This window comes from Patiria miniata, unplaced genomic scaffold (genome assembly GCF_015706575.1).
Source record: "Patiria miniata isolate m_02_andy unplaced genomic scaffold, ASM1570657v1 HiC_scaffold_3, whole genome shotgun sequence".
Classification (NCBI taxonomy): Eukaryota; Metazoa; Echinodermata; class Asteroidea; order Valvatida; family Asterinidae; genus Patiria; species Patiria miniata.
This window is the reverse complement of record NW_024037069.1, coordinates 12,724,016-12,749,011: the sequence shown is the minus strand read 5'-3', so window position 1 is coordinate 12,749,011 and position 24,996 is coordinate 12,724,016. Positions and strand designations below refer to the sequence as shown.

Genomic DNA, 24,996 nt, shown 5'->3' with positions numbered 1-24,996 from the left:
ATTGAATTCCCAGTGAACTGCAAATATTAGTATAAATATTATTCCACTGATACTATTTACAACAGTAAAAACTGCAAAATGTTCTTTAGAATCATTATTTACAAGATAGAAATTTCTCAAAATCTGGCAAAAATGTTCAGTCCTGAACGGTGCATGCATAGGAACAAGTCAAACGATATTGTCATTAATTTTCATCCCATTATGTTGATTCGTTTGATCTATATATGGATTGCATTTAGCAGCCACATTGGAGGTCAACTCATGTGTGTCCCTGTTGAACAAAAGCACTGACCTCAAAGATGGCTGCAGTGCAAACAATCTATTATTAGTAGTTTCCTTCCATCCTTCCTTCCTTGAAAATGCAGCATCATATGTATGAGGATAAACGCACTGCCAGAAACACCGGGGCAAACCCCTGCTCTTAGCGACAAGTGTTACTGGGTTCTTTAACGCGCATTATACAACGCAAGGGACCTACGGCTTTACATCCCATTCAAAGGACGAAGCAATAATGGTTAAGTGTTTTGTTTAAAGACACAAGTGTCAAGACTGGGACTCGAACCCACACTCTGCTGATCAGAAACACCAGAGCTTGAGTCCGGTGCTCTTAACCGCTCGGCCGTGACACTCTCTGCTTTGGAGCCCCATGGTGTAATGTTTATGTCATCCAACTTGTGCAGTGGTACATGGTTAACACCCTGATAAGGGATCATGGTGTTCGTGTTCTTGGGCATGACACTTTACTACAATTGCCTCTCTCCACCCAGGAGTGTATAAATGGGTACATGTGAGGACACAGACCAGATTGCATTCATCTTGAGCTGCTGCAGAAAATGGCCTGATGAACAGGGGTAATAATAAGCCAGTTCGGTACTGAAGTTACATCTCCAATGCGAAATCATATATGATGAACATTCAAAGCTAATATAGCCAAAAAAATTACACGGAAGGGACAGGGTTGCTGCAGACAAATGAGTAATTTGGAGAAAGGCCTAACAGTCTAACCCTAACCTTAAGAGCAGCACATCCAGCATGTGCAGTGAACACTGTGCCTCCTCCATCTCGCTAAACGTCTCAACGAGTCTTGAGATGTGATGGCGGATGTCGTCCACGACGACGATGGAATCTGTCTCTTCTCTGTCGTTGATCTCTGCCGCGTCTTCAATGATAAGCTTCTCAAATTCTTCCGACTCTATGAACTGTGACCCAAAAAAAGAAACTTTTGTTCACCAAATCTGGTACCCAGAAAATGGGATAATTAAAACATGCAACAACTTAAATAGAAGTTCTAACCTACTGATATCTATATACTGTCTGGACGGCACATACACCCATATCCATGCATGAATAAGTGAAGCACAAATGAGTTGTTTTTCTGAGGTCCCCAATATGGCTGCCGCCACTTAGGCTATACCTGGGACTGCAGTAGTCAACGTGGCATACAGATACATTTTAGCCCCCGAAGATGGCCCCTAGAGTGACTTCAGCCAAAGCTGGACCATTTTCTCTCAAACAAATCTCTTTTTGATACCACATAATTTAGCAACTGTCAATGCAATGCCATGGCCAACAAGATATGCAAAATAAAGCAAACATTTCAAAATAAACTTTTGTACTTTACTTTCTACAAAAATGGCACAGAATGTATATGAAGAACTCATCTGCCAAGTTGACACATTTATTATATTATAAACTGTCAACAAGAACTTGGACTACAAGAGCTATGAAGAAAAAAAGTTTTCAAAGAAGTCAATGAAACCAAACCAACCTGTCTAAAAGATGCATACGAGTGTATTTTAACCTTTTAACAATTGAGAATTTAATATGACCCTCAAGTTTTAACACACTTGCATGATTGTAGTTTAAAAGGGGGAGGGGGGGGGGGGTCGGGAAAGAGTCTTACCTTATCCAAATATTTGGCCATGTACTCTGTGCACTGGTCTTCCAGCTTGGTCAGACTAAACATTCTGGACACACGCAGCACAGAGATGACATTGTCTGTACTCAGATGCCTAGAGATGACGTTAGCACAGATACGCTTCAGCCCTGGCAGTAGGTAGAGATCGGCAAAGCATAGAACGTCGTAACTGGTATCTTCTGTAAGCTACAAGTTAAAGGTAGAGTTGATAATTTGTCATTTGTTTCATTTGAAGCAACAAAAGTGCTCAAAATCTAAATATGAGTACTTAACGACTAACCCGATGAAGTTTTAGCTCTGTGAATGCTGTATATTCCGAAAAAACAATGTTCTAGGATTTCAATTTCAATTCAAATTTGCCGAGTCATGTTTTGAATTGCGCCCGAAAAAAGACTCTGGGACACGTTCTCATTGAGCTGATTGCAACAATTGCCTCTCTCCACCCAGGAGTATAAATGGGTACCTATGAGGGTCAAGGACCGATTGAGCGTTGATATCGGCTGCCGCGAGGTCCCATGGCCTGATGAATGGGGTAATAATTGTAAAGTGCTTTGAGATCGTTGATACGATGGAAAGTGCTATATAATAACAAGTATACCCTTTGGGAGACACTTTAGCGTCATAAGTTATACCTTTGGGAGACACGTCGAATAAGGGAGACATTTCAGTGTCTCCCTAATTCCACATTCCCTACTTAGAGGCAAAATGTTATTGTCGCAAATGGGCTAGATAGATTGCTCGTGATCCAATTAGTAAAAATACCGAAATTCGTGGGGGTAGGATAAGGTGAAATTGGAGATGGCTTTGTGCATATTCAGAATAGAATAAGTCGTGCATACTTCGCGCTATATGCACGCGAGCCAGTACAACACGTGGTGTGTACAAGTCCTGTTCACGTGGTGTGTCCTGTCAACGTCGTGTATCCCATCCATGGGGCTCTCGAAATTAGTAAAAAAGCGCCCTCTCTGGTTTGCGCACAAAGCACATAGAGGTGCTCTAATGGACCCTGTGCATGCACTTAGATGGCGCTTTGTCATTGAAAGCCCCAGTGGGAGAGACACTCTGCGCACATTGTGGAAAGTCAAAACAAATTATATTTTGAATGTGCGCGACTGGCAATGCCTTCGCAAGTCTTCCAGTGGACTCCCCAAACTCTCCCATTGTAATCGTTGAGGGGGTACTTGTGCACAGAATGCACCGTGGTGCACTACGGTCCCATACCTCTACTCTCTCAGTGTAGATGTAGTAGACAATCTTGGCAAAGATCTGTGGCGTGAGGTCGTGTAGCGTCACCACCGGCAGGGAGTAGTAAGGATCCTGGACGTTCTCTGAGAAGTGGTCGGATAGTAAGGCCCTGAAATACTCGCTGCGACAGCAGAAGAAAACCTGGGGAAAAAGGCCAAAAATGACAACTACTTCAAGACAACATCTAGATGTCTTTAAACTGACTGGGCAGTGCTATCCTACAGGATTACCTTGTAACACCAATGAATGGGCTTAATCTGGCCCATTGTGTAGACCAGATTCAGGCAAAGACTTCCAGTCAATAGCCATTCTGAATCGGTTGAACAGAATTCTGTGCACTCTGGGAAAAGCTTTACTAGGGTAGTCTTGTCTAGTCATATTTCATTTCTGTGTGAAGAGTAACGACCCTTTACAATGATTTGCCAAAGAATTTGAGACTCTAAACCTTCAAACCTTTCAGTGGTTTTACCTTGTGACAGTAGAAGTACTGGCCTTCCACGTTAAAACAGACATCAGCGAACGGCGACTGCTCTGGTACCTCACCACAAAACGGAAGGATGCCTGGCCCGTAAAACTACAAACAAGGCAAACAGGACAAGAACTAAGGAATAGCTTGGATACCAGAGATAAAAAAGTTAGGATAGGTTAGGGCCATCCACTTTTGCCCCGTACCCAGCCTGTTGTAGTAAAAAAGTATCGCTCTAAGGGCCTCGGAGTGTTGCAAAATATGAAGTTACGGTGAGAAATATCATACAAGTATTGCACAAGTGACTCTCAAGAGTCAGTATTTGTGGTCTTTGACTTAATTTTAATATTTGGCCGATATACATGAATCTTGTCTTTTTTCAAAAATAGTGTTTTTTGACCAACAATAATCCCGGTGGCAAGTGGTTAAGAAGAGGCACCCTGCCTTTTGTGATTCAAGAACATACCTGGCAGAAGACTGACGGTACAGCAATGTCGGCAAGGAACTGCAGCTCATCTTGTAGGAGTGTCGAGTCCTGCGGTGGCTCGATGGTTACTATGGAAACATGCGTGCCAGGTTTTTGAGGGACTAAACGATACAGAGAGGCAAAAAATGATTAAGAAGAAATAAATACAAGAATTTAGTTTAAAAATGTACTTTAGAGAAAGTTTTTAAACAAGGGGGCTTGGAATATATTGGAGGGACCAGTTCTTGTTTTGCATTAATGCTTAACCCACACTCTGATAAGCATTGTAGTCAAGTTCATTACAAGCCAGGTGAAGTAATAGATGATAGAGAAAACTGACAAAGGAATTTGTCACAGTTTATTTTAAAAGCTTGTGAAGTGACTTAAACTGGATGACTTGTGATTGACTTGGGAAATTTTGTGAGGATTCCATAACAGTTTTGTTCTTAGGAATGGGCTCCATGCACAAGTACTCCTTCAACGTTCAGAAAAGGAGAGATGGGGGAGACCTAGACTGGTTCCCGGTCCATCCACTGCGTATTTCAAATGATCCAAAGTTATTGGGGGCGGGGATTAGTCTGGCAGACCATCGCAAGTTAAATTCGAATGTATTCGAGCTGATACCGCCCGGCGCTCATGCATAGACGCTGTGACTAATAGCTTTGGCATATTCAGGATAGGAGACGTGCGTATTTTGCGCACGAACCACTAAAGTACAGTACGTACACGCTGGGTGTCCGGTCCACAGGGCTCTCAAAAATGTTTAAAAAGCGCCCTCTTTTGTTCGTGCACGGAGCCCACACATAGAAACCTAGGTGCAAATGAATAACATGCAGGTCTGGAACCTCCCTACAAAACATCAAGTTTTCGCAGACTCATAAAGTTGGATACACTGTGAGAACACTCGGTTTAGAAAAACAACCAACAGCAAGACTTTTTTTTGCGTTGGAAGGTTTTTCAAACCTCGGTTTTGTCTGCAGCTGCAGAATCATTTGGAAGTCTCCACTGTTCAAACCAATTAGAGATACAATGTACTCTAAAGTATGGACACATATTATAGGATTCAATGTTTCTGAAGCAGACAACGGTCCATTAGTGAGCCAGAGTTCCCCCAAGTCAGGGAAATTTTAAAATTAGAGTCTGACTTAGCCGAAGCTGGGGACAAAGCCAGGATTTCGTGAACCCTTGTCACCCACTCACTTGGTGACTTTAAACTCATCAGGAAATTTCTGCCAAACGATGGACTCTATTTGAAGTAAATGTGATTAAACCGAGTGGTTGTCATGTACCGAATTCCAAGATGGCCTGTAGTTTGCTCTCCAGTTGACCCAGTAACTCAGGCATCTGACACTGTTTGGCAAAACGTCGGCAGTCTTCGTAGCAATCTAGATGAACCTCCAGGTAACCTGAGTGAGGAAAGAAAGTAAAACAAGGTAACTTTAAGATATCAACCCTTGAGAGTGAACTGATGGGTTTCTCCCAGACCTTGTTGCAATTTATTCATCGTTACAAAATACTCACAAATGTAAACATACCTGTGTAGATATACTGTAAAATGGCCTTGAACGCCTGAGGCCGAACCTGTCAAATCAACAAAATAAACAAAGAAGTAATTTAACAAAAATTTAATTTATTTGCAATACAAATAAAGAGGGCGAACTCTAAAGTGGGGGTATTTTTCGTTGGTGTCTATGGCAGGCTTTGAAGTCTTCCTACTTTTCCTTCTATTTCCTAGTTTTTCTTTACTTTGCTTCTACTTTCTACTTTTTTCTTGAAATTGCTACTTTTTCCTACCAATGAAATCTCATTGAATATTTTTAATAACAATGTTACACACTGTCATATGTAAATCACACAATGAAGGGCTTGGGCGCAGGAGTACTGCAACTGTACTTCTAAGAGCTTAGTTGAGGATGGAGCACAAGTGTTGTGAGTACAGAACATGCCAAATGAGGCTTATGATGGTGTGGTCATGGGCGAGTATCAACGAAAACTACTCCTGAAAGCCTGCAAAAGTCCTACTTTTATCCTGATTTTGTCCTTGAAAGACCATTTTTTAAAAATTTTGATCCTACTGTTCTCATACTTTTTCACTTGGATCTGCTTGAAAGCCTGCTGTGACAATTATTTTAAACTGGTCTACATCATGCAATGCATTTGTAACACTGCCATATTTGATCATCTGTACATTACTCCATGCAGCATTTTGATGTCTATTCGTTCTGGAACCAAATTTTCGGACACCCTATGTCACTCTCAAGGCTTGACGTCCCTACCACTGCACTCTTGATGTTGATGGTGCTCTTGTGTCGCCATTTTGTCTCCAACATCTCGGCAAAGTATGGGCTCCTGGCATGCAGGATGCAGCGGTGGGCTGGGAACGTCTCGTCATGGACAACAAAGACGATGTCTTCATAACAGTTGCCTTCTAGTAACCTAAGATGTGGGGTCAAAACAAGGGGCCAAATTCACGGATCTACTAAGCACTGAAAATGTTTGCTTAGTCAAAATGGGTTACCAGCCAAAATGCAATGCAATGTGTATTACCTGGAACTGGTTCCCCGTTGATTTTTGCTTGCTGCACAAAATTGTTAAGCATAGCTTTTCTTCTACTAAAAAAAATCTCAGTCTCAAACTCCAACATAAAGATATTATTTTCTGACCAAATTTTCAAAATGATAAAATCTTCCTTTGGAAGCGTGTAAAATAAAAAAGTGCACTCAAACGTGTGCAAAAAACGTGAGCTGTTTTGAAACGAACACATGTTATTATTTGTTATTGTGGCCTGAAATTATCTACAACATAAATGAATGTACTACCATGACTGGGGGCAAAGTAGTAATTGGGCGAAGTACTTTGGGGCATACTGGAAATTGGGCGGTGACTGACAGCCCTTGTGTACGGAGTCCATGAGCCTCTTAGAGATATGGCGGACACAATACAGGGCACTTTTTGGAGCGGGCAAATTTGAGTAAATATAAAAGAGTTTACCAACTCCAAATAGCAGCCTCTCAGTGTGTCCCAAAAATATCATATCACAAAAAGGTTAATTGTCTGAGATATGCCGTAGATATTCAAGTTTAATGTAAGTAAGCCTGAAAATGCTTGTGTTCAATGATCACTGTGTGAGACTCGGCCGGTCTACCTTCGTAAGAATTCCTGGTAGCTGTCCCGGCACGCCTTTCCTGTGGTCACGGCCTTCCTGGATTTCAACATGTCTCTGATCTCGTCTGTGAGGGCGCCATACAGGCAGCGCTCACCATCAAACGTTCTGGCTTCGCACTGGGCACCTGTGGATGAAATTATGGTTTCGAAAATAGCATCAAATGGTCAACAATCCTAAGTTGGTTCAGTCTAAATGTCACTTCACTGAACCAACTGTTGGAAATGTTTCGACTGTTGGAATGGTATACCTGTTTATTACTGAAAATGTCTTAAATCGTCAGAATGATGAATGAGTTATATTAAAGCCCTCATAAGTTCATCACAAGCCAATCATAACAGACAATCACAAGTCCATCACAAAGCCCTCATAAGTTCATCACAAGCTAATCACAAGTCAATCAGAAAAGACAATCGCAAGTCCATCACAAGTCCATCACAATCCAAGCACAAGTCAATCACAAGTCAATCACAAGTCCAACACAAGTCCATCACAAGTCAATCACAAGTACATCACAACTCAATCATAAGTACATCACAACTCAATCATAAGTCCATCACAACTCAATCATAAGTCCATCACAACTCAATCACAAGTCCATCACAAGGTAATCACAAGTCAATCACAAGTCAACTGACAAGACATCCCTGTCATTACTCATCCCCTGTTACATGTGACTAGACTTTTGACATGACTCGTGATGGACTCACCAACACTGCATGGAGGGGATTCAAAAAGGGGAGGAGCAAAATTCATAACTTTCAAAACGTCAGGAGGGGGGGGGGGGGACTGGGAGGGGGATGTTAAAAAAAGGAGAAATTCATCATTACCATTATCCAGTAGGTAGCTCACTACTTCCTTGTGGCCACAAAGGCAAGCGTAGTATCTAATAAGACAAAGAAAAAATCAATGAAATTAATTACTTTAATCAGACTGAATAAAAGCCATGACGTTCAAGTCCACTTATATTAGCGGCGATGCGTTTGTTTTTTTTGTTTTTTTTTTACTTTGTTTTTCTTCAAATGTCGGCTGATGACTGCAAATGATGCCCGACTAAATTTAGTGCAAAATATATGGCAGTCCAGAGAAGCCACATAAAGTTTATACTCCATCATAATCCCATCTAAAAACACGTTAAAATTGTGCAGCAGCAGGATTCCAGTCAAACCAGTGAGTTTGGCAGTTTTGAGACATCATCTGGCACTGATTTTTTTTTTTTAGCATTTTGACGACGCCCATGGCTACGGCGACGCGTGCGCAGACTAGAAACCGGAGACTTTTTTTTGGGGGGGGGGCCTTAGCCCGTTATACACAAACAGTTAAAAGGCTTTCCTACGTGTTAGGTACTGCCTTTCTGAACCTAAAGCTGCAAATATATCCAAATAACAAATGCAAAACAAATCTTGAAAGTTGAAAAAAAACAGTAATAACTCACAACAGAGTACTGTCCCATTCATCCCTTATGTTTACTTCAACTTCTTTTGTCTCCACCAGATACCTGAAAAGCAACATGGATAGAACAGAAAAGTGTAATGAAGTTTCATATTTTTTTATGAATCTGCTAACTTTTAAACATGTAGAGAAATGTGGGTTGTTTTAAGGCAAAAAAGGCAATTTGTTCTGGGTCTAAACTTAATACTCTGACAAAGTCTGTCCTGCAGTATAAGTGTACATAAACATGTAATTCGGACGATGCTATAGTTAGCAAAACACTGACATAACACTGCCCAATCCGCAAACAATGATGTATATCCAGATGCCACTTCTTTGGTTGTGTACAAAGTCTTTTGAGAGATGAGTGCATTTTTTTGAGTATTGTTTCTCAGTCCCACATTCATGTTTTTTCAACAATTTTGCAATGTCTGACCTTCATTAAGATAATGAATGATGAAAAAATGGCGTTAGAATGCAACATTCTTTCCCCCAATCCTATACCCAATGTCCATACGGATGCCAAATACTTACTGTAGTTTTGCCAAGTCACCGGTTTTGCAGCACAGAAAGGCTTCACTCTTCTCGCTACGTCGACGGTAAGCTGCCATGGTGATGATGATGATGATGATTTATACATTTAAGCACCAGAAGGCAACTGAGAAAGTCAAATATTTCAAGTTGAGGCGGTTAAAGTAATTTTGTGTGCAAATGTTTCAGATGTTGTGCACGCTATCTTTTTAACAAACATAGTCGCTATCGTTACAGCAGCCGTTATGCTGTTTTCAACTGCTATTGTTACGGCATTGCAAAAAAAAACCACTGCGAATCTATATCACATTATAACTGCCCACTGGTTAAATGTTGGACTACCATGTCAAAGGTCACGGCATCGAATCAGCAATGCCAGAATTTTTTTTTTTCCTTTTAATAGTTTTCCTTATTTTGAAGGAGCATTACGGCTTGAAATTCTGGAAAGATTTCACATTTTGGATTGTTTACTTATTACTATTTCAAAGGTCTGGTTGAAAGGAAACAAACCTAGTGTCTTAGGCCAAAAAAATAGTTCTGCTTCCGATAACATGGCATTTGAAATTAGGGTAGGTAGGTTGGACATTTTTTTTTTTTGCAATTTTTTGTGTGTACTATCATATGGAGGTGTCTGCGCGTAGTCAAGGGTAAAAGGTAGTAATTGATGATTTTCTGTTTTTTCCCTCATTTTTTCCCCCAAACAAATTAGGGTAGGGGCTGTCAAAATAGGGTGGGTAGGGTAACCGGAAGCAGTGCTATTTTTTTTGGGGGGGGGGCCATACCGTTCCCGAGAAAAGATGACATTACATCGGATACGACGAACATACGTTTTTCAAGTCTGTCTATTCAATGCACCATACACGTTGTGTGTGTAATACACACATTTCAAATACACACATGGTGGAAAGATTTCCATATACGAAGTTCACTAATTTTCCTCTGTACTGACTAACAAGCCCCCAGATAGCAATTTCATGTCATCAAAGTCAATTTGAGCAGTGAGAAAATACAAGCATTTTCTTAGAAAACACTTAGAATTTTTCAGTCCAATCTCCTAGGGTTTGTACACAGGGTGTTGAGTGAACTTTGTATATGGAAATCTTTCCCAAATGTTGTTTCTTACACGTCCACAAAATGCGAACCACTATGCAGCTGGATCACAACTAGTCCGAGTAACTTGGACCCAACTTATCGCCTTTTTTAACATTTTGGACATGGTCTGGCGATAGTGGGGTCCAAGCTAATAACGCGACCTGGACAACACAGTCCCAAAAACCAACATTTTCCAACAAAAAACATCAGATTTCACCTTCAAAACGGCCTCCAAATTACTAGATATGCCACCTGAAGTACAAGTAGACATCGATGATTAAGATGGTTGTACTTAAGTTTACTTACGATCCGGAAGAAAAGTGAAATTTTCCGTTCAATTCTGAAGACCCCCTCTGCCTAGGTTGTCGTCGTTGTGCTCACGTTCAAAACTGCATGATACGCTGTGTGTACGCGTTCCCAATTGGGTAATGGTGTCTGACCTCGACCTCATGCAAAGGTCGTGACGGCGCGCTTGCGCACAATGCACTGCATGCACGGCAGATTCCCCTGCGCCGAGCCGACGACTGTTTCCTGATGAAGAGTGCTGTGTAAGTTCGCGGTACGCCTAGGAGTCGCGCTGGCTAGCCAGGCGCATGGCTGGCGCTGAGTTGGTTTATAGCTCCATGGTTTTGAGGACGGTCATGTGCTGGAATTATTTCAAAGAACCGCGAACTTACACAGCACTCTTAATCAGGAAACAGTCGTCGGCGCGGCGCAGGGGAATCTGCCGTGCATGCAGTGCATTGTGCGCAAGCGCGCCGTCACGACCTTTGCATGAGGTCGAGGTCAGACACCATTACCCAATTGGGAACGCGTACACACAGCGTATCATGCAGTTTTGAACGTGAGCACAACAACGACAACCTAGGCAGAGGGGGTCTTCAGAATTGAACGGAAAATTTCACTTTTCTTCCGGATCGTAAGTAAACTTAAGTACAACCATCTTAATCATCGATGTCTACTTGTACTTCAGGTGGCATATCTAGTAATTTGGAGGCCGTTTTGAAGGTGAAATCTGATGTTTTTTGTTGGAAAATGTTGGTTTTTGGGACTGTCATTGACTGTGTTGTCCAGGTCGCGGTATTAGCTTGGACCCCACTTTCGCCAGACCATGTCCAAAATGTTAAAAAAGGCGATAAGTTGGGTCCAAGTTACTCAGACTAGATCACAACTAGCACTGAACAGCTCAATTTTTCGGGGACAAAATTGTGACCTGGTGACCCGCGTTTGTGTGAAGGTACGTCACAGGTTAGCAAAATCTATCCAATGAGAGCTTAAAGACATCAGCCCTTCCCAGCGTCTTGTTTGCAGGGCGGGGTACGAGCAAACAAGAGCCAAGATTCTGAAGTTGAATAATCAAGGAACCAGAGGAAATCTGTCCACACTATTGAGGGCGCTCTGTACAACTTCTGGACAGACGATCTGTATCTGTATCTGTATCTGTATGCTACTGCACAAACGCCTATGGTGGGGCTATCACGTGCAGGTAACGCTGTCATGGTGCTGGTTGATGACTAAATTTTGAAGTGCGCATGGGTGGAGAGTTGGCCGATGTTTATCTTGTCTAGTTGGGTTTTGAAGGCGTTCAGTGTGGGTTGGTTTTTAGTAGCGTCAGGTAGGAGGTTCCATTCTGGGATTGTCCATGGGTATAATGAGTGGAGATAGTTGTTTTTGTTTGACTGGATGCGTTGGAGATTTAAAGTGCTATTGGATTGTCTGGTAGTACGTCTGGTGGTTTGCTGGTCACTGGGTAGATGAATTTGCAGGTGGGAGATATTACTTGGAATTATACCGTGAATTTCTTTGTAGATGGTGCATAGTCGGGCTCTGTTGCGTCTATCTTCCAAGGGGTCCCAGCCTAGTTCTTTGAGCATTGCAGTGACGCTCGATGAGTAACTGTAGTCCCTCAGGACGAACCTGGCTGCACGTCTCTGAACTTTTTCAAGCACGCTGATGGTATTCGATTGGTGGGGGTCCCATATGACTTGACAATATTCCAGAAGTGGTCGAACAAGTGCCTTATATGCTATTTCTTTGGTGTGTTTATCACAGCTGGATAATGTTCTTTTGAGTAGACCAAGGGTTCTGTTTGCTTTGACTGCAATTTGGTTTATGTGTCGATTCCAAGTCATATCAGAAGTAAGTTCAACTCCCAAGTATGTGTGATGATCGACTTCGCTAAGTATATCATCACCCATCGTGTACTGGTTGGAGGTTGGTTTCCGTTTATGTGTCACTCGCATGGAGAAGCATTTGGACCGATTAAAACCCATCTGCCAGATAGATTCCCAAGTACATAGGTGGTCAATGTCCTTTTGCAGGATTTGAGAGTCCTCAGGAGACTTTATTTCCCGATACAAAATGCAGTCATCAGCAAAAAGTCTGACGCATGACGATAGTTCATTCGGCAGGTCGTTGATGTAGACTAAGAATAACAAGGGCCCCAGCACTGTTCCCTGTGGGACCCCCGACACAACTGGTGATGGTTGTGAAGATTCGCCATCAACGACCACCTTCTGGTGTCGTTTGGTGAGGAAGCAGTCAATCCAAGTATGAATGTTGTTCCGGATTCCTAAATGATTAAGTTTGGCCAGGAGTCTGTGATGAGGAACAGTATCAAAGGCTTTGCTGAAATCCATGATGATGAGATCCATTTGACTGCGTTTATCTAAGGTTACTTGTAGATCGTTGACCAAAGCTGACAGTTGTGTTTCACAGGACCTGCCTTTTCTAAAACCATGTTGTTGGTCGGCTAGAATCCCATGCTGTTCAAAGTGACCCATGATATGTCCATGAATAATGTGTTCAAGGATCTTGCAGATAATCGATGTTAAAGAAACTGGGCGATAATTTGCAGGATCAGACCGGTCATTCTTTTTGTGGATGGGTGTGATGTTTGCAGTCAACCAGTCGAAAGGCAAAGTTCCTGTGGAGATGGATTTATGGAAAAGTTTCCGGAGTATTGGTCCTATGCTTGTTGCACAGGCTTTCAGCACTCGAGCTGTTATACCGTCTGGGCCTGGTGCCTTGTGAGGTTTTAGGTCAGCCAGTAGTTTCTGGATTCCTTCAGTGGTGAAGACCAGGTCGGAGATGTCAGGAAAACGGCTTTCATCTAGGTTTGGGATGTTGGTTCGATCCTCACGTGTAAATACTGAGCAGAATTGGTGGTTTAGAGCATCAGCTTTATCTTTTGCACTTGAGATGATACGGTTTGCAATGTGAAGTGGTGAGACACCAGATATTTCCTGCTTCTTAGACTTGACATAGTTCCAAAATGGTTTGGTGTTTTCTGATTTAAGACTGGCCCCGATGACGTCTTTGATGTAGGATTTGTGGGCTCTCCTGATCTTTCTGTCAACTTGTCTACGGAATTTTTTGAACTTTGACCAGTGGGAGGTAGTACCATGCTTTCTTGCTCGGTTGTAGAGTCGCTTTTTGATGTTTATGTCCCGTTTGATGGAATTGTTGACCCAGGGGTAGGTAAACCGGGAGGAGCTCATTTTAGATGGAATATGTTTATCAATAGAGTTCCTCAGGGATTCCTTGAATGAGGCGAACAGTTCGTCAATGCTGTGAGAGTTCAATATGTTATCTGTTAGTCCTTTGTTGAATTTTGACATGTCTTCATCTACACCAGCAAAATTTGCCTTGCTGTAGAAGAACACTTTACGCTTGGGTGGTCTGGAGATCTTGGGGTTGATTTTCATTCCCATGATGACCATATCGTGGTCACTAATTCCGCACTGTACCCGAACGTAGTCTACAGATGATGGGCTGTTGGTAAGGCACAAGTCGAGGATGTTTTGATCCCTCGTCGGCTTTTTCACTAGCTGATGAAGATTGTGATCATCAAGTATGTCAATCATTAACTTGCTGACAGCTGGGTACTGGCCACAAGGTCGAAAAGCAACTGTGTCCCAGTCGATATCTGGCAAGTTAAAGTCTCCCAGGAGCCAGGTTGAAGCGTTGGGTGGAATACGAGAGAGGGATAAGTCCAGCTCCTTGACAACTTCACAATCTGCAGACTGCGGTCGATAAAAGGCACCTATGTACACTGGTGACAATCCCTTAACATGGATGCTTATCCATAAAAGTTCACAATTAGTTTGTAGATTTGTTTCAACTGAAGCTATGAATGTATTTTTCACAGCGATAAAAACTCCTCCTCCTCTGATGTTTTCACGATCACGGCGAAATACATTGTAGTGAGGGGGGAAAACTTCTCCGGATGCAACAGAATTATTGAGCCAAGATTCCGTGCCAACCACGATGTCAGGCTTTTCTGTGGCAAGAAGAGCTTCGAAGTTTGGATGTTTGGCACGAATGCTTTGACAGTTGATGTTGATGATCTTGAGGTCAGAAACTTGCTGTTTAGTAGTGGTAGACTTGCGTTTTGGAAGTGTTCTAGTTTTGACATTTGAGACCGGATGAGTATTTTGTGTCCTTGTGGGGCTAGAAGAGTGGATTGGTTCTCCAGGGACAAAATCTCCGATGGAGGCAATTGACGCATCGCCATCGTGACTATTGTCAAGTGAACTAAAACTATTGGAGAAATCAAATCCCGTCAAGTTTCCTAGGAATGTAGTAGAAAAGTTTGGCATACCGCAATTACAGCAGGTCCAAGTATATGATGGGTGGTCCACGAGGGCGTTGTATATTTCGTCAGTCATATGAAGGCAGGATACGTGAAACCATTCACAACATTGATCACACTCGATAGCTTTCTGGCCCCACTTTGCTGCCTTATGACAAATCTGACAAGGATACTTCAAGCGCCGTGGGCCAGGATTTACTTCCAAGTCCCCAGCTAACAATGCGAGGAGGCATGCGTGGATGCTTAGTTTATTGTCAAGGATAAGTTGGTTCGAATGTTGAGGCCTATGCCTATGCCGGTTTAGGTGGAAAGAACAATGGAACGAACTCACCGGGTTTGTGAATGCGTCATTATCCATTGACAGTGGAGCAGCCCAATGGTCGAGCATGAATGCCGGGAGCGGTGCGGAGCTCTCCATGTCCATGGCGTGTATGGAGAAAGTCCTGGTGCAGCTCATGAATAAGATGAGGGGTAGAAATGCCCAACATGAACCCAGAGCCATGATGCAGCATAAAACACACGAACATCCAATGTACAAGATAAAAATACAAGCTTACAAGTCACGGAGACACAAGACTGTCACTGACTGTTAAAAAGGCGATGATCCAAGATGGCCGATGAACATCGAGTTGATTACACAAGACAAAACTTTCATTGTAGAAAATCACTAAAAATACGCGATAAAAGTGCCAAATTGCACAGGCTACAAAGCTTGAAGATGTTAAAAAGACGAAAAAACACAAATAAAGATGTAGATGGTGAATCCAAAGTTCAATAAAAATAGATTAAAAACGCGATCGCGCGGAGCTAAAAAAGAATCACAACCAGCATCATGAACAGCGCCCTCATCATCGATATGCTAGTGAGGAAGTTTTTGGCCTAAAATCCCGCCGACATCACACAAAAGTAATTTAGGATGAATCTATAACACATTATGACATTAACAAATGATTCAACGCAAGTGTTACCTGTATTTATGACTTAGATAACCAGACTTAAACTGTCGACGGGCAGATAGTCCGCAAGGCGTCAACGGAAGCGGCCCCAGATATGTTTGTATGGCGCGCCAATGGTGTTCTGAATCGGCAAACAATATTCCAGAACTTTTTTCTTAAACTGTTGGTGCAAAATAATTTCATGAAAACAAGTTATCGTTAAAATCTATCTTAGTTGAACATCAAAACATTAATATTCCATTTTGTTGAAAAATATCCCAAAAAATATTTTGAGATTGCCTGATTATTTTTTTGGTACAGACTTGGCACCCCATACAAGTGAACTGATTTCAATATGGACTGGTGCTATGTTATTGTCGTATTACGCTGCGAAAATGCATTCGGAGTCTGGAGTTCAGAGGGTTGGTAGGAGTCGTCAAATTTAGGAACAGAACTTAGAAGTTGAGGAAGTTTTTAAAATGTGGTTAATTTTGCTCCTAATATGCTTTCTTGTTATTTTTGCCACTCTGTGGTATTTAAGGGTTGTGAGTAAGACTTCGTCCAAGGAAAGGATCGTGATATTGTGTAAATTTCCAAGGCCAGGCGGAGTGAAAACTCGACTTATTCCGGGACTCGGAGAAGCAGGTGCAGCACGCGCACAGCTGTACATGGTCAGTAACACTGTCTGGTGCCTTTTGGTGGGATTGGAAAATGAGTGCAACTGCAAGGGAAAAATAGAATTGTTTTTGCAAATTAAAGCTGTAGAGAATAATTTGACGTGTTAAACACAGTATCCTGACGCTACATAGCCAGCCACTGTGCAGATATATTGGAATGGGATAAGCATAAATTTGTGACTAAGAAATATTTCCAATTCTGTAAGACTGTGAGAAAATACTTTTTGAAATGTTAACTTCCCAAAGGCTTTGTACACAGCCACCAACATGTCCAGAAACTACTTCGGAAAAAATATTGCAACTTTTTTCTTTATATATCATTTCAATGAAGGTCAGTCATTGCAAAAATGATAAGACATGAATCTGGAACTGAGAAACATTTCCAATTTTGTTAGGAAATACTTTGAAAATTTTCTTGACTCTCCATAAACTTTGTACACAACTGCTGAAGTGGCGTCAGGTTGCAACATTTTTTTCCACTTCACCCTTTCCCTGGCCCTGTGGACAATCTCATGGTTGTAGATTATACAGTTGTATATAAATTTGGAAATTTTGTTTGTCTGTTGGGGTGTCGGGTTGTTGTACTATGTTTATTATGGATTGAAACCCGACTGTGACCCCTCACGGCTTACACACTTGCATTCCTGAGTATGTGCATGCATAAATACTTACTGGTAATACTCAAAAAGAAGAAAAATCAGTATGGCGATGCTCAGAGCTCGTTTTCTTATTTGTTTTTTTTTGGTACAGTCAGACCACATGCTCGATGTCCTATCAGAGTTTCAACGGCAACGAGTTGGCATAACAGTTGAAGTGAAGGCATTCGGAGGTTCAGCAGATCAATTCAAGTACTGGCTAGGGAGGAAACTGTTTCCTAGGCAATGCTTCAGTTGGTCCTTTCAATGCGATGGCCACTTGGGGATCAAGATGGCCGATGCTCTCAATAGTGCCTTCAATGAAGGGAGCGAATTTGCCGTTCTTGTAAGTATGAGGTGTCACAGTCCATAAATTTAGGATACTTAATGTAGCCTATTGAGAGTTCCAAATATGGAAAGAGTGAAAAAACACAAGAAAATAGACTGGTGCATTAAAACAACCAGTCTAACACTTCTTCAGTAGTGCATGAGTCAGGTATATCAAAAGCCGAATCTGAAATCTACATGTATTCTCTATAGACATTATGCGTTCAATGAATGGGACAGATTTAGCCCGAAATGGGCCAGAATTAGCCCATTCATTCATGTTATGGGGTAATCCTGTAAGAAAGCACTGCCCAGCTCAAAGTGACAGTCAGTCAGTCAGTGAGATAGGTACAAGAGGGACCAGCAGATTTACTTGCCTAGAACTCAAGACCCTAATAAGGGAAATTTCTTGCCTAGTAAGACATAATTTTGGCAGTTATTTATGCTATTTTCCCATTCAGATTGGTAGTGACACACCTGCCGTCAATGCTGACATCTTGGAGACTGCCTTGTCCAAACTACGCAGCCCTGACTGTGAGATGATCCTTGGCCGAGCCCAAGATGGCGGCTACTACTTGGTGGGCTTCAGGAGACAGGTCAAGGAGAGATTAGGTCTGACTATGAGGTCAAATCTATTTTGACAAATCTGAACAAATCATAAAATATGTATTTAAATTTTTAGGAGCGTTGAAAGAATGTGACTTCTCAATTTCTTTTCACAAGTAAAATAAAATGTTTTTAAAAGTTGAACAAAGAAATTGACTGGAGCGGGGTTTGAACCTCCGGATAACTTCTTGATCTTTGTCAAATACAAAAATAAATTGCAGATTTCTTTGTCATTTTCCGTTCATCATTAGAGTTGGTCTTTTAAGCACAGTTTTTGTACTCTTTGGTCTTTGAACATTGATTTGTGTTTCTTTGCAGGGGTCCTAAATGACATCTTTGAAGGCATTGAATGGAGTACATCCACTGTGTGTCACCGGCAGGCTGAGATAGCTACCGGGCTGGGGGTCAAAGTGCAGCTCATGCCACAGATTCTGCAAGATGTGGTGCGATTCTGACAGGAAAAAAATGCCTTATTATTTTGTATTTAGAAAAAAAATCAGGTTTAAAGGGAAAATACAACATTTGCAAACATCAAAAAATAAAACTACCAAATCATTTTGAAATACCTTGCTGGACTGTTAGTGAATGACAGTGTAAAGCATCCTGTAAAATCATGGCACCTGGTATACTGTCATTTTCAAGAAAAGTGGTATTTTTGTATCAATTTCCAACGCTGATCGGCCGATCAGCGTTGAAAAAAAACTGGCTTTTTTTTCAAATACTGGCCCCAATAGACCATCGCACTTGTTTGCAATCGATTACAAACCTATGAACGGGTACGAGCCAGCTAAACTGGTTCCCTGATCTTACAATTCCCCTATGTATGTAAACTGCTCTGTTTCTTCTTATATGGAGTCAGGGAACCAGACTACAGGAAAATGATTGTTTTTCTTGGTTTTTATAGCATTTTCGAACCCAAAACCTCAAAAAAAGTCAGTGTAACTATATTTGCTATATATTTCCAACCCCCCAATTCCATCCATTTCTGAATAATTACAGCAAAAGCATATGATGTATATTCCCTTTAAGGCACAGTGGCAGTTGTAGTCAAGGCTATCAGTGGTAAATCACAAGCGTTCTACTAGTCAATCACCAGTCTATCACAAGTCCATCATAAGTTCATCATAAGTTCATCATAAGTCCATCACAAGTCCATCACACGTCCATCACAAGTCCATCACAAGTCCATCATAAGTTCATCATAAGTTCATCACAAGTCCATCATAAGTTCATCATAAGTTCATCATAAGTTCATCACAAGTTCATCACAAGTCCATCACAAGTCCATCACAAGTCCATCACAAGTCCATCACAAGTCCATCACAAGTCCATCACAAGTCCATCACAAATCCATCACAAATCCAAGTTACAGGTCACATCACAAGTAAATTACAAGAAGAAAAAAAGAAGAAGCAGTTTCATTTTAATTGCCTGTGACTTGACTTGAGACAGAAGGGCGTTTGATGGACTTGTGAGAACTTGGCAAGACTTGACAACTCTTGGCTCTAGTCAAGGTTTTTAGGAATTCACACTCAGTTTATTTTGGGCAGTGGGAGAATTTTAGGTCCAACGTTCAAATTGTGGTATTGGTGTAATTTGAAAGAAACAAGTGCATTTCAAATAGTTCAGTATCATGAAAAGCAAAACAAAAACAAAACAAAAAAATGCCTTGAGCAAATGTTGAACCTTCAACTTCTGAACCAGCAGTTGCAGGTTGTCAGTGTTGTCGTTCAAACTGACATTTGTTACAAAAGTGACCTTATTCCCTTTCCTGGTATAGTTGTCTCACAATTAAATGTGTTTTTTTCTTCTTATAAAATAAGGATACCCCAGATGACCTGCCAGAGTTCGAGAAATCGGTGGGAGTAAGTGTAACAGCTTTGAAGGCTCCTGTACTTTCCATAGTGATACCAACGCTGAATGAAGAGGAAAACATAGAGCGCGCTTTACGGTCCATCAAAGAGGTTTGTATTGTAGCCTACGTTTTATAATTTGGCGTTTTGGGCTATGGCTATTTGATAGTCATATATTGTCAGTGACACAAAGCCGAAGACATTGCAAAAATGTTTGGCTTGGGCTCAGCTTAGCTGTATCTGGTTTTTTTTTAAATGTTGCCACAAATGAGAGTATAAAATTCTCAAAATGATCAACTTTTGAGAATATCATCTTGCCGGTGCAGTGCTCCTTCCCTCGCCTTCCAGCTCTATGGTCCAGGTTTTATTCCTACCCTGGTCCACATGTGGATTGGGTTTCAGTCCCTACCTGATTCTCTGGTTTCTGCTCAGAATATTTGCCTGGGATTTTCCTACCACCTCTATAACTGAAAATGTCTTCGTCATCTTGTCTCTACAGTTTTTTTCCAGGCTTGCAAGCTACACTGCCACGGGGTTTATATAGATATCCTTGGTTTCATTACCAGAATATAACATCATATAAATTACAGAGTAGGAGGTCATGATCAAAGCACAATGTGATCCATTTCTAAACCTTTGACTTAACTGATCCAATTCTAAATCCTTCATAATATCACCTCATTTGTATATTTTTGTAGAATAGTTCCTGGATTGATTACATAGAAGTTATCATCTCGGATGGCGGGAGTACCGATAGCACTCTGGGAAAAGTGGACGAGTTTGCTCAGAACAATCCAGAATTACGAATCAAAACAGTGCGGGGAGGTCGAGGTAAGATTGTGTCATTTAGCTTCCATAGATTTATTTAATTCTTAACCCATTACCACTTGTATTGCATTGTGTTTATTCACTGGTGAACCCATAAAAATCAAAGAGTTCTCAGGCAGCTTCCCTACCTGTTATTCCCTGTGGTGCTCGAAACTACCCCAGCACTGTATGGTTTTATGAATTCAAAAGTCAATTAATCCACTGTAATACAATGTCATACAAGCACTGATGGGACAATTTGAATATCTTTGACGACATTGAAAGTTTTCCGCTTAACACTTGTGTCACTTTCATAAATTACCTTTTGGGGGTATTTTTTTAGGTAGAGGCAAGCAGTTAAACGCAGGCGCTAGCGAAGCTACCGGAGTCAATCTCTTGTTTCTCCATGCTGACGGCAGCCTTCCTCTGGCGTTTGATCGACACATCTTACTGACTCTGGCCGAACCGGGGAACATCGCTGGGGCTTTCAATTTAGGCTGGGATGTTTTACAAGGAGACAAAAGGTACACATTTTGTTTTCATGGATCCTTCTCTTTTAGCTGTGTGATTAAATAATTTGACGATAGTACTTATGTGTGTGTATTTTCATTGATAGTAATGTGCCTGTATTTTCACTGAGTTTGGCAACAGAAATTTTGGGGAATAACTAACTTAGTCTTGGAGTGCTTTGACACAAGCTGAAGTTGGTTGTTGCTTGAGTTTTAAGTTATTTGCAAAAAGATGGCGTTCTTTTTTATTCCCAGAAATGATTGTAGCCGGTTGATCAGTGCACAGCTTCAATTGGGTCAACTCTTGCACTTAGCTTGCTATAAATTCACAGGTAAGGAAAATCAAATCAGAAAATCTGGATTTATGTCGGTTCAGCAAGCCATACTGAAGTATTATTTTAACCCATCAGCACTTGTAGTACATTGTGTTACATTGTAGTACATTGTGTTTATTCATTGACAAACCTATAAAACCATAGTTTGCTCAGATGGTTTTAGTTGATACAGGTAGTAATTTGGGGCGGTATAGGGACTAGTGGCTTAAACCTGTTCACTGAGATTACTAGAAATTATATTTTGTGGAAGTCAAGTTTTTTAGCAGGGCTACAAAAATTGATTTGTCAAACTTCAATAATAGTTTTCCAGATTTTGCACGTCTGAAATGCTGCTTCAGTTTCATTGTCTTTGTTCAAATTTCTGTTAATATAATCTGTTTCTGTTTATAAATTGTATTTTTTATTTATTTATTTTTGGCTGACAGAGACTGCATACGGAGACCAAGGGATGTTCATGTCCAGGAAAATCTTTGAGAAAGTTGGCCACTTCCCTCCATACCGACTCATGGAAGACTACGAAATGGTTGGATTTTGTTTCCTTCTGCTCAGATTTTGAGAATCCTCTTCAGAATGTGAATTTTCTAATGTGGGAAACCGTTGGGGCTTGGAGAGCTCACTTAATGAATTTCCATCGTCTTTCATGGGACTAACCCCAGCAAGCTCAGTAGTTAAATGGAAAATCTTTTGAGATTTTTTTTTCTTAGCACAGCACTGCAGACAAAAAAAGATTCAAATTTTCAATGATTTCGTAAAAGAAAATTGTTGCGATTCAGACCCTTCATTTAATTTGCATAAATAAACAGACTGCAGACTAAATGCTTTTACCATGTTGTAGAAAATGTGGACATAAGTATCCAACATGTGACACAAAATAAAACCGTGCTTCAAAAATTGTTCTATTTTTTACAAAGGCTTTGAAACTGCAGAGGTACGGGCATTTGAAGATACTTCAAGAAGTGTTTATCATAGCGTCAGCTCGGCGTCTCATCAAAAAAGGAGTGTGGAAGGTACATATACCCTATTGTATTGCTATCAGTGTTGAAGGGGAGGGGGGGGGCACATAACCCAACCCCACTTTTTGTTCGAAGTTTCTAAATTGTGACCTAGGCCTGTTCTGTCAAAAGCAGACGCTGGGCAGAGGTTGGAATTTAGATAGGGCCAAAAAATACTGTGGGGGTGATTTTTATCGATTTCAAATTTTTGCATATTTGTAATCCTGAACATGTCTAAAATATATTATAAAAGTTTCAAACCCTAATTTGAACTCTAAAAAATATACTGTTTTTGATGATTTTGATAAGGTATATCAGTTAAAGAAATAACTGTTTTGTGACGTTCGTGGCCATTTTCTCCGTTTTCTACTTTTCAACACAATGAACTTCAAAATAGCATAACTCTGCACAGGAATGACCGGTTTCAAAAATTAAACCAGCTATTAAAAGGAAAAAGAACATATGTTAACAATATGTAAAAATATCATTTTCGACCTTATGCCCAGAAAAGTCTGATTTTGACAGAACAGGTCACAATTAATCCTTTTGTAATTCGTTTTGTTTTGTTTTGCTTTATTTCAGGCAAGGTTTATTAATTGTCTCATGGTGATGGGTTACCACATGGGCATCCATCCGGATACTTTGGCGAACTTCTATTATGGTTGACCTCATAATGGATTATTGTTCTGATGATGTGATGCATCAGTGGTGGTGTGGAGTTTTTTATCATGATTTGGTGCGTTGAATTCAACAACTCTTTTGTTGGTGATTTTGTAGATTGTGGATTTGAGTCCAGCCTGTTGGGATGTGCTCACATGTAGTGCTTTATACCTAAGGTCTCAAAGCGCTTCACAATTATTACCCCTGTTCGTCAGGCCATGAGACCAGTTTTTGCAGCAGCTCGAGATCAGCGCATTCTGGTCTCTACCTTCACAGGTACCCATTTATGCTCCTGGGTGGAGAGAGGCAATTGTAGTGAAGTGTCTTGCCCAAGAACACAAGCACCATGTTCACCGTCAGTGTTTGAACCCATGTGCCGTACCACGGTACCTGAGTCGAATACTGTAACCATTTGACCTCAACGCTCCAAGTGCTTCTAAGCCTAGGACACCTGACCTCATAACGCACGTGTGTATGAGGACAGGCAACAGCCTCATGCTTCTGATATCTGATTGGTTGCCATGCACCTTGGCTGTACTGCCTTCCCTTTAGTTTGATTGGCCCACTTCCCCTGACACTCATGCGTCGTGCGTAATGCAGCACCCTATTAGTACAAGAGAAGATATTAAAATCAGGTTGACCCCTACATCATAGGTCGACCTGACAATTACCGCGCTGGCCGTTATGTGTGCACACCGGTAAAAAGGCCTAAACCCATCCGCCGAGCTCATGAATAAAGGTTATACCCTCAAATATGCTATATTAGAGAGTTCCGAGAGCCATAAAATTGGTGAATTGAAGAGATATGGCAATGAACCTCTGGCCCGGACGTAGGGCTTCCAATTCTGAGCATTTTGGATGCAATTTGGCACGAAAGTGGCGCTATTTTGCCATGTTGTGGAGTGATCGTTTTTCAAGATGTCTACTATTCGGTTTTGGGGAAAATAGGGGTCGTCTTCTTTGGGTGAAAATTTCTCGAAAAGTCAATGGTCAACCCACCAAAATATGAAAAGAAAATGAAAGATGACATGTTGATCATCATTTTTCTGTGCAGTATTTTTAAAAGAATTTAGAAGTATGGGCATTTAGCAATGGTGTCTATGGGAATTTTAATGCAGGGGTGCATCCTTATCAGACTTTTAATGGCCGTCCACAATAATCCGCCATTTTGAGTCTGTGTACAGACTAGTGGGTATGTGGTGCTTGTGTTCTTAGGCAAGCTACTTGTCACTGATAGCAGGACTGAAATTTGCATAGGAATATATTATGGGTCCAGTGAGAAAGGATATAAAAAGAAAACTTATCTTTGTAAAAAGAAATTATATAAATACCCATTACTATTTTTTTTCTTCCCTCAGTGAAGTTATTCAATTTTTACCTTTTCCAACTTAATTTTATAGAATTCCCAGCCTTTAAATGAAGCCAAGTATTCTGTCTTTCAATTGTTTGTCTTTATTTTTTTTAAAGTTTGCCAGTGAATGTTTTATTAATTTTTTTGATCTGACTAAATAATAAGGAAATATATGGGATATATGAAAAAGGGCAATTTTATGAAGTGACATCTGTATCTGTCTGTGAGGAGGATTCTAAATAAAGAACATTTTTGGAGTTCAAGAAGCTATTCAAGAAAACAATACAAGACAAAATGTTTCATTTTTGCATTTTTACTAAGCTCTTTGCCTTTCTTTACAGTATTTTACAACTTTTAACAGAAATTCCACTCTTTCCTTAGAATGAAAACATTACCATTTTAA

General features: G+C 40.9%; 2 protein-coding genes across 2 annotated transcripts; one reads left to right on the top strand and one right to left on the bottom strand.

Annotated features, from left to right (window-relative positions):
• Positions 1–579: 579 nt before the first annotated feature.
• LOC119738113 (ankyrin repeat and BTB/POZ domain-containing protein 1-like) lies at positions 580–15,947 on the bottom strand. The gene is made up of 13 exons (XM_038212853.1): positions 15,875–15,947; positions 9,224–9,347; positions 8,694–8,756; positions 8,089–8,144; positions 7,241–7,385; positions 6,372–6,531; positions 5,631–5,676; positions 5,385–5,501; positions 4,096–4,217; positions 3,633–3,737; positions 3,140–3,304; positions 1,904–2,104; positions 580–1,199 (listed from the first exon to the last, which is right to left on the bottom strand). Exons 2-13 carry the CDS (start codon positions 9,298–9,300, stop codon positions 993–995), a joined length of 1,464 nt encoding a protein of 487 aa, XP_038068781.1. The 5' UTR covers positions 9,301–9,347; positions 15,875–15,947; the 3' UTR covers positions 580–992.
• Positions 15,948–16,259: 312 nt separating this feature from the next.
• On the top strand, positions 16,260–23,999 carry LOC119738111. Its single transcript, XM_038212852.1, has 11 exons — positions 16,260–16,512; positions 17,269–17,499; positions 17,942–18,092; positions 18,405–18,529; positions 19,910–20,050; positions 20,638–20,770; positions 21,090–21,270; positions 21,511–21,587; positions 22,016–22,113; positions 22,502–22,597; positions 23,165–23,999. The coding sequence occupies exons 1-11, from the start codon at positions 16,321–16,323 to the stop codon at positions 23,246–23,248; spliced, it is 1,509 nt and encodes a 502-aa protein (XP_038068780.1). The 5' UTR covers positions 16,260–16,320; the 3' UTR covers positions 23,249–23,999.
• Positions 24,000–24,996: the final 997 nt, after the last annotated feature.

What these genes read in the sequence shown, in the direction of transcription:
- LOC119738111 (XM_038212852.1), top strand. Translation starts at nt 16,321, where the DNA reads ATGTGGTTAATTTTGCTCCTAATATGCTTTCTTGTTATTTTTGCCACT. An exon ending in CACGCGCACAGCTGTACATG is followed by an intron (nt 16,513 to 17,268) that starts GTCAGTAACACT and finishes TTTTTGGTACAG; the next exon opens with TCAGACCACATGCTCGATGT. An exon ending in GGAGCGAATTTGCCGTTCTT is followed by an intron (nt 17,500 to 17,941) that starts GTAAGTATGAGG and finishes TTTCCCATTCAG; the next exon opens with ATTGGTAGTGACACACCTGC.
- LOC119738113 (XM_038212853.1), bottom strand. Translation starts at nt 9,300, where the DNA reads ATGGCAGCTTACCGTCGACGTAGCGAGAAGAGTGAAGCCTTTCTGTGC. An exon ending in ACAGGCCATCTTGGAATTCG is followed by an intron (nt 4,218 to 5,384) that starts GTACATGACAAC and finishes TGTATCGTTTAG; the next exon opens with TCCCTCAAAAACCTGGCACG. An exon ending in AGTACTTCTACTGTCACAAG is followed by an intron (nt 3,305 to 3,632) that starts GTAAAACCACTG and finishes CTTTTTCCCCAG; the next exon opens with GTTTTCTTCTGCTGTCGCAG.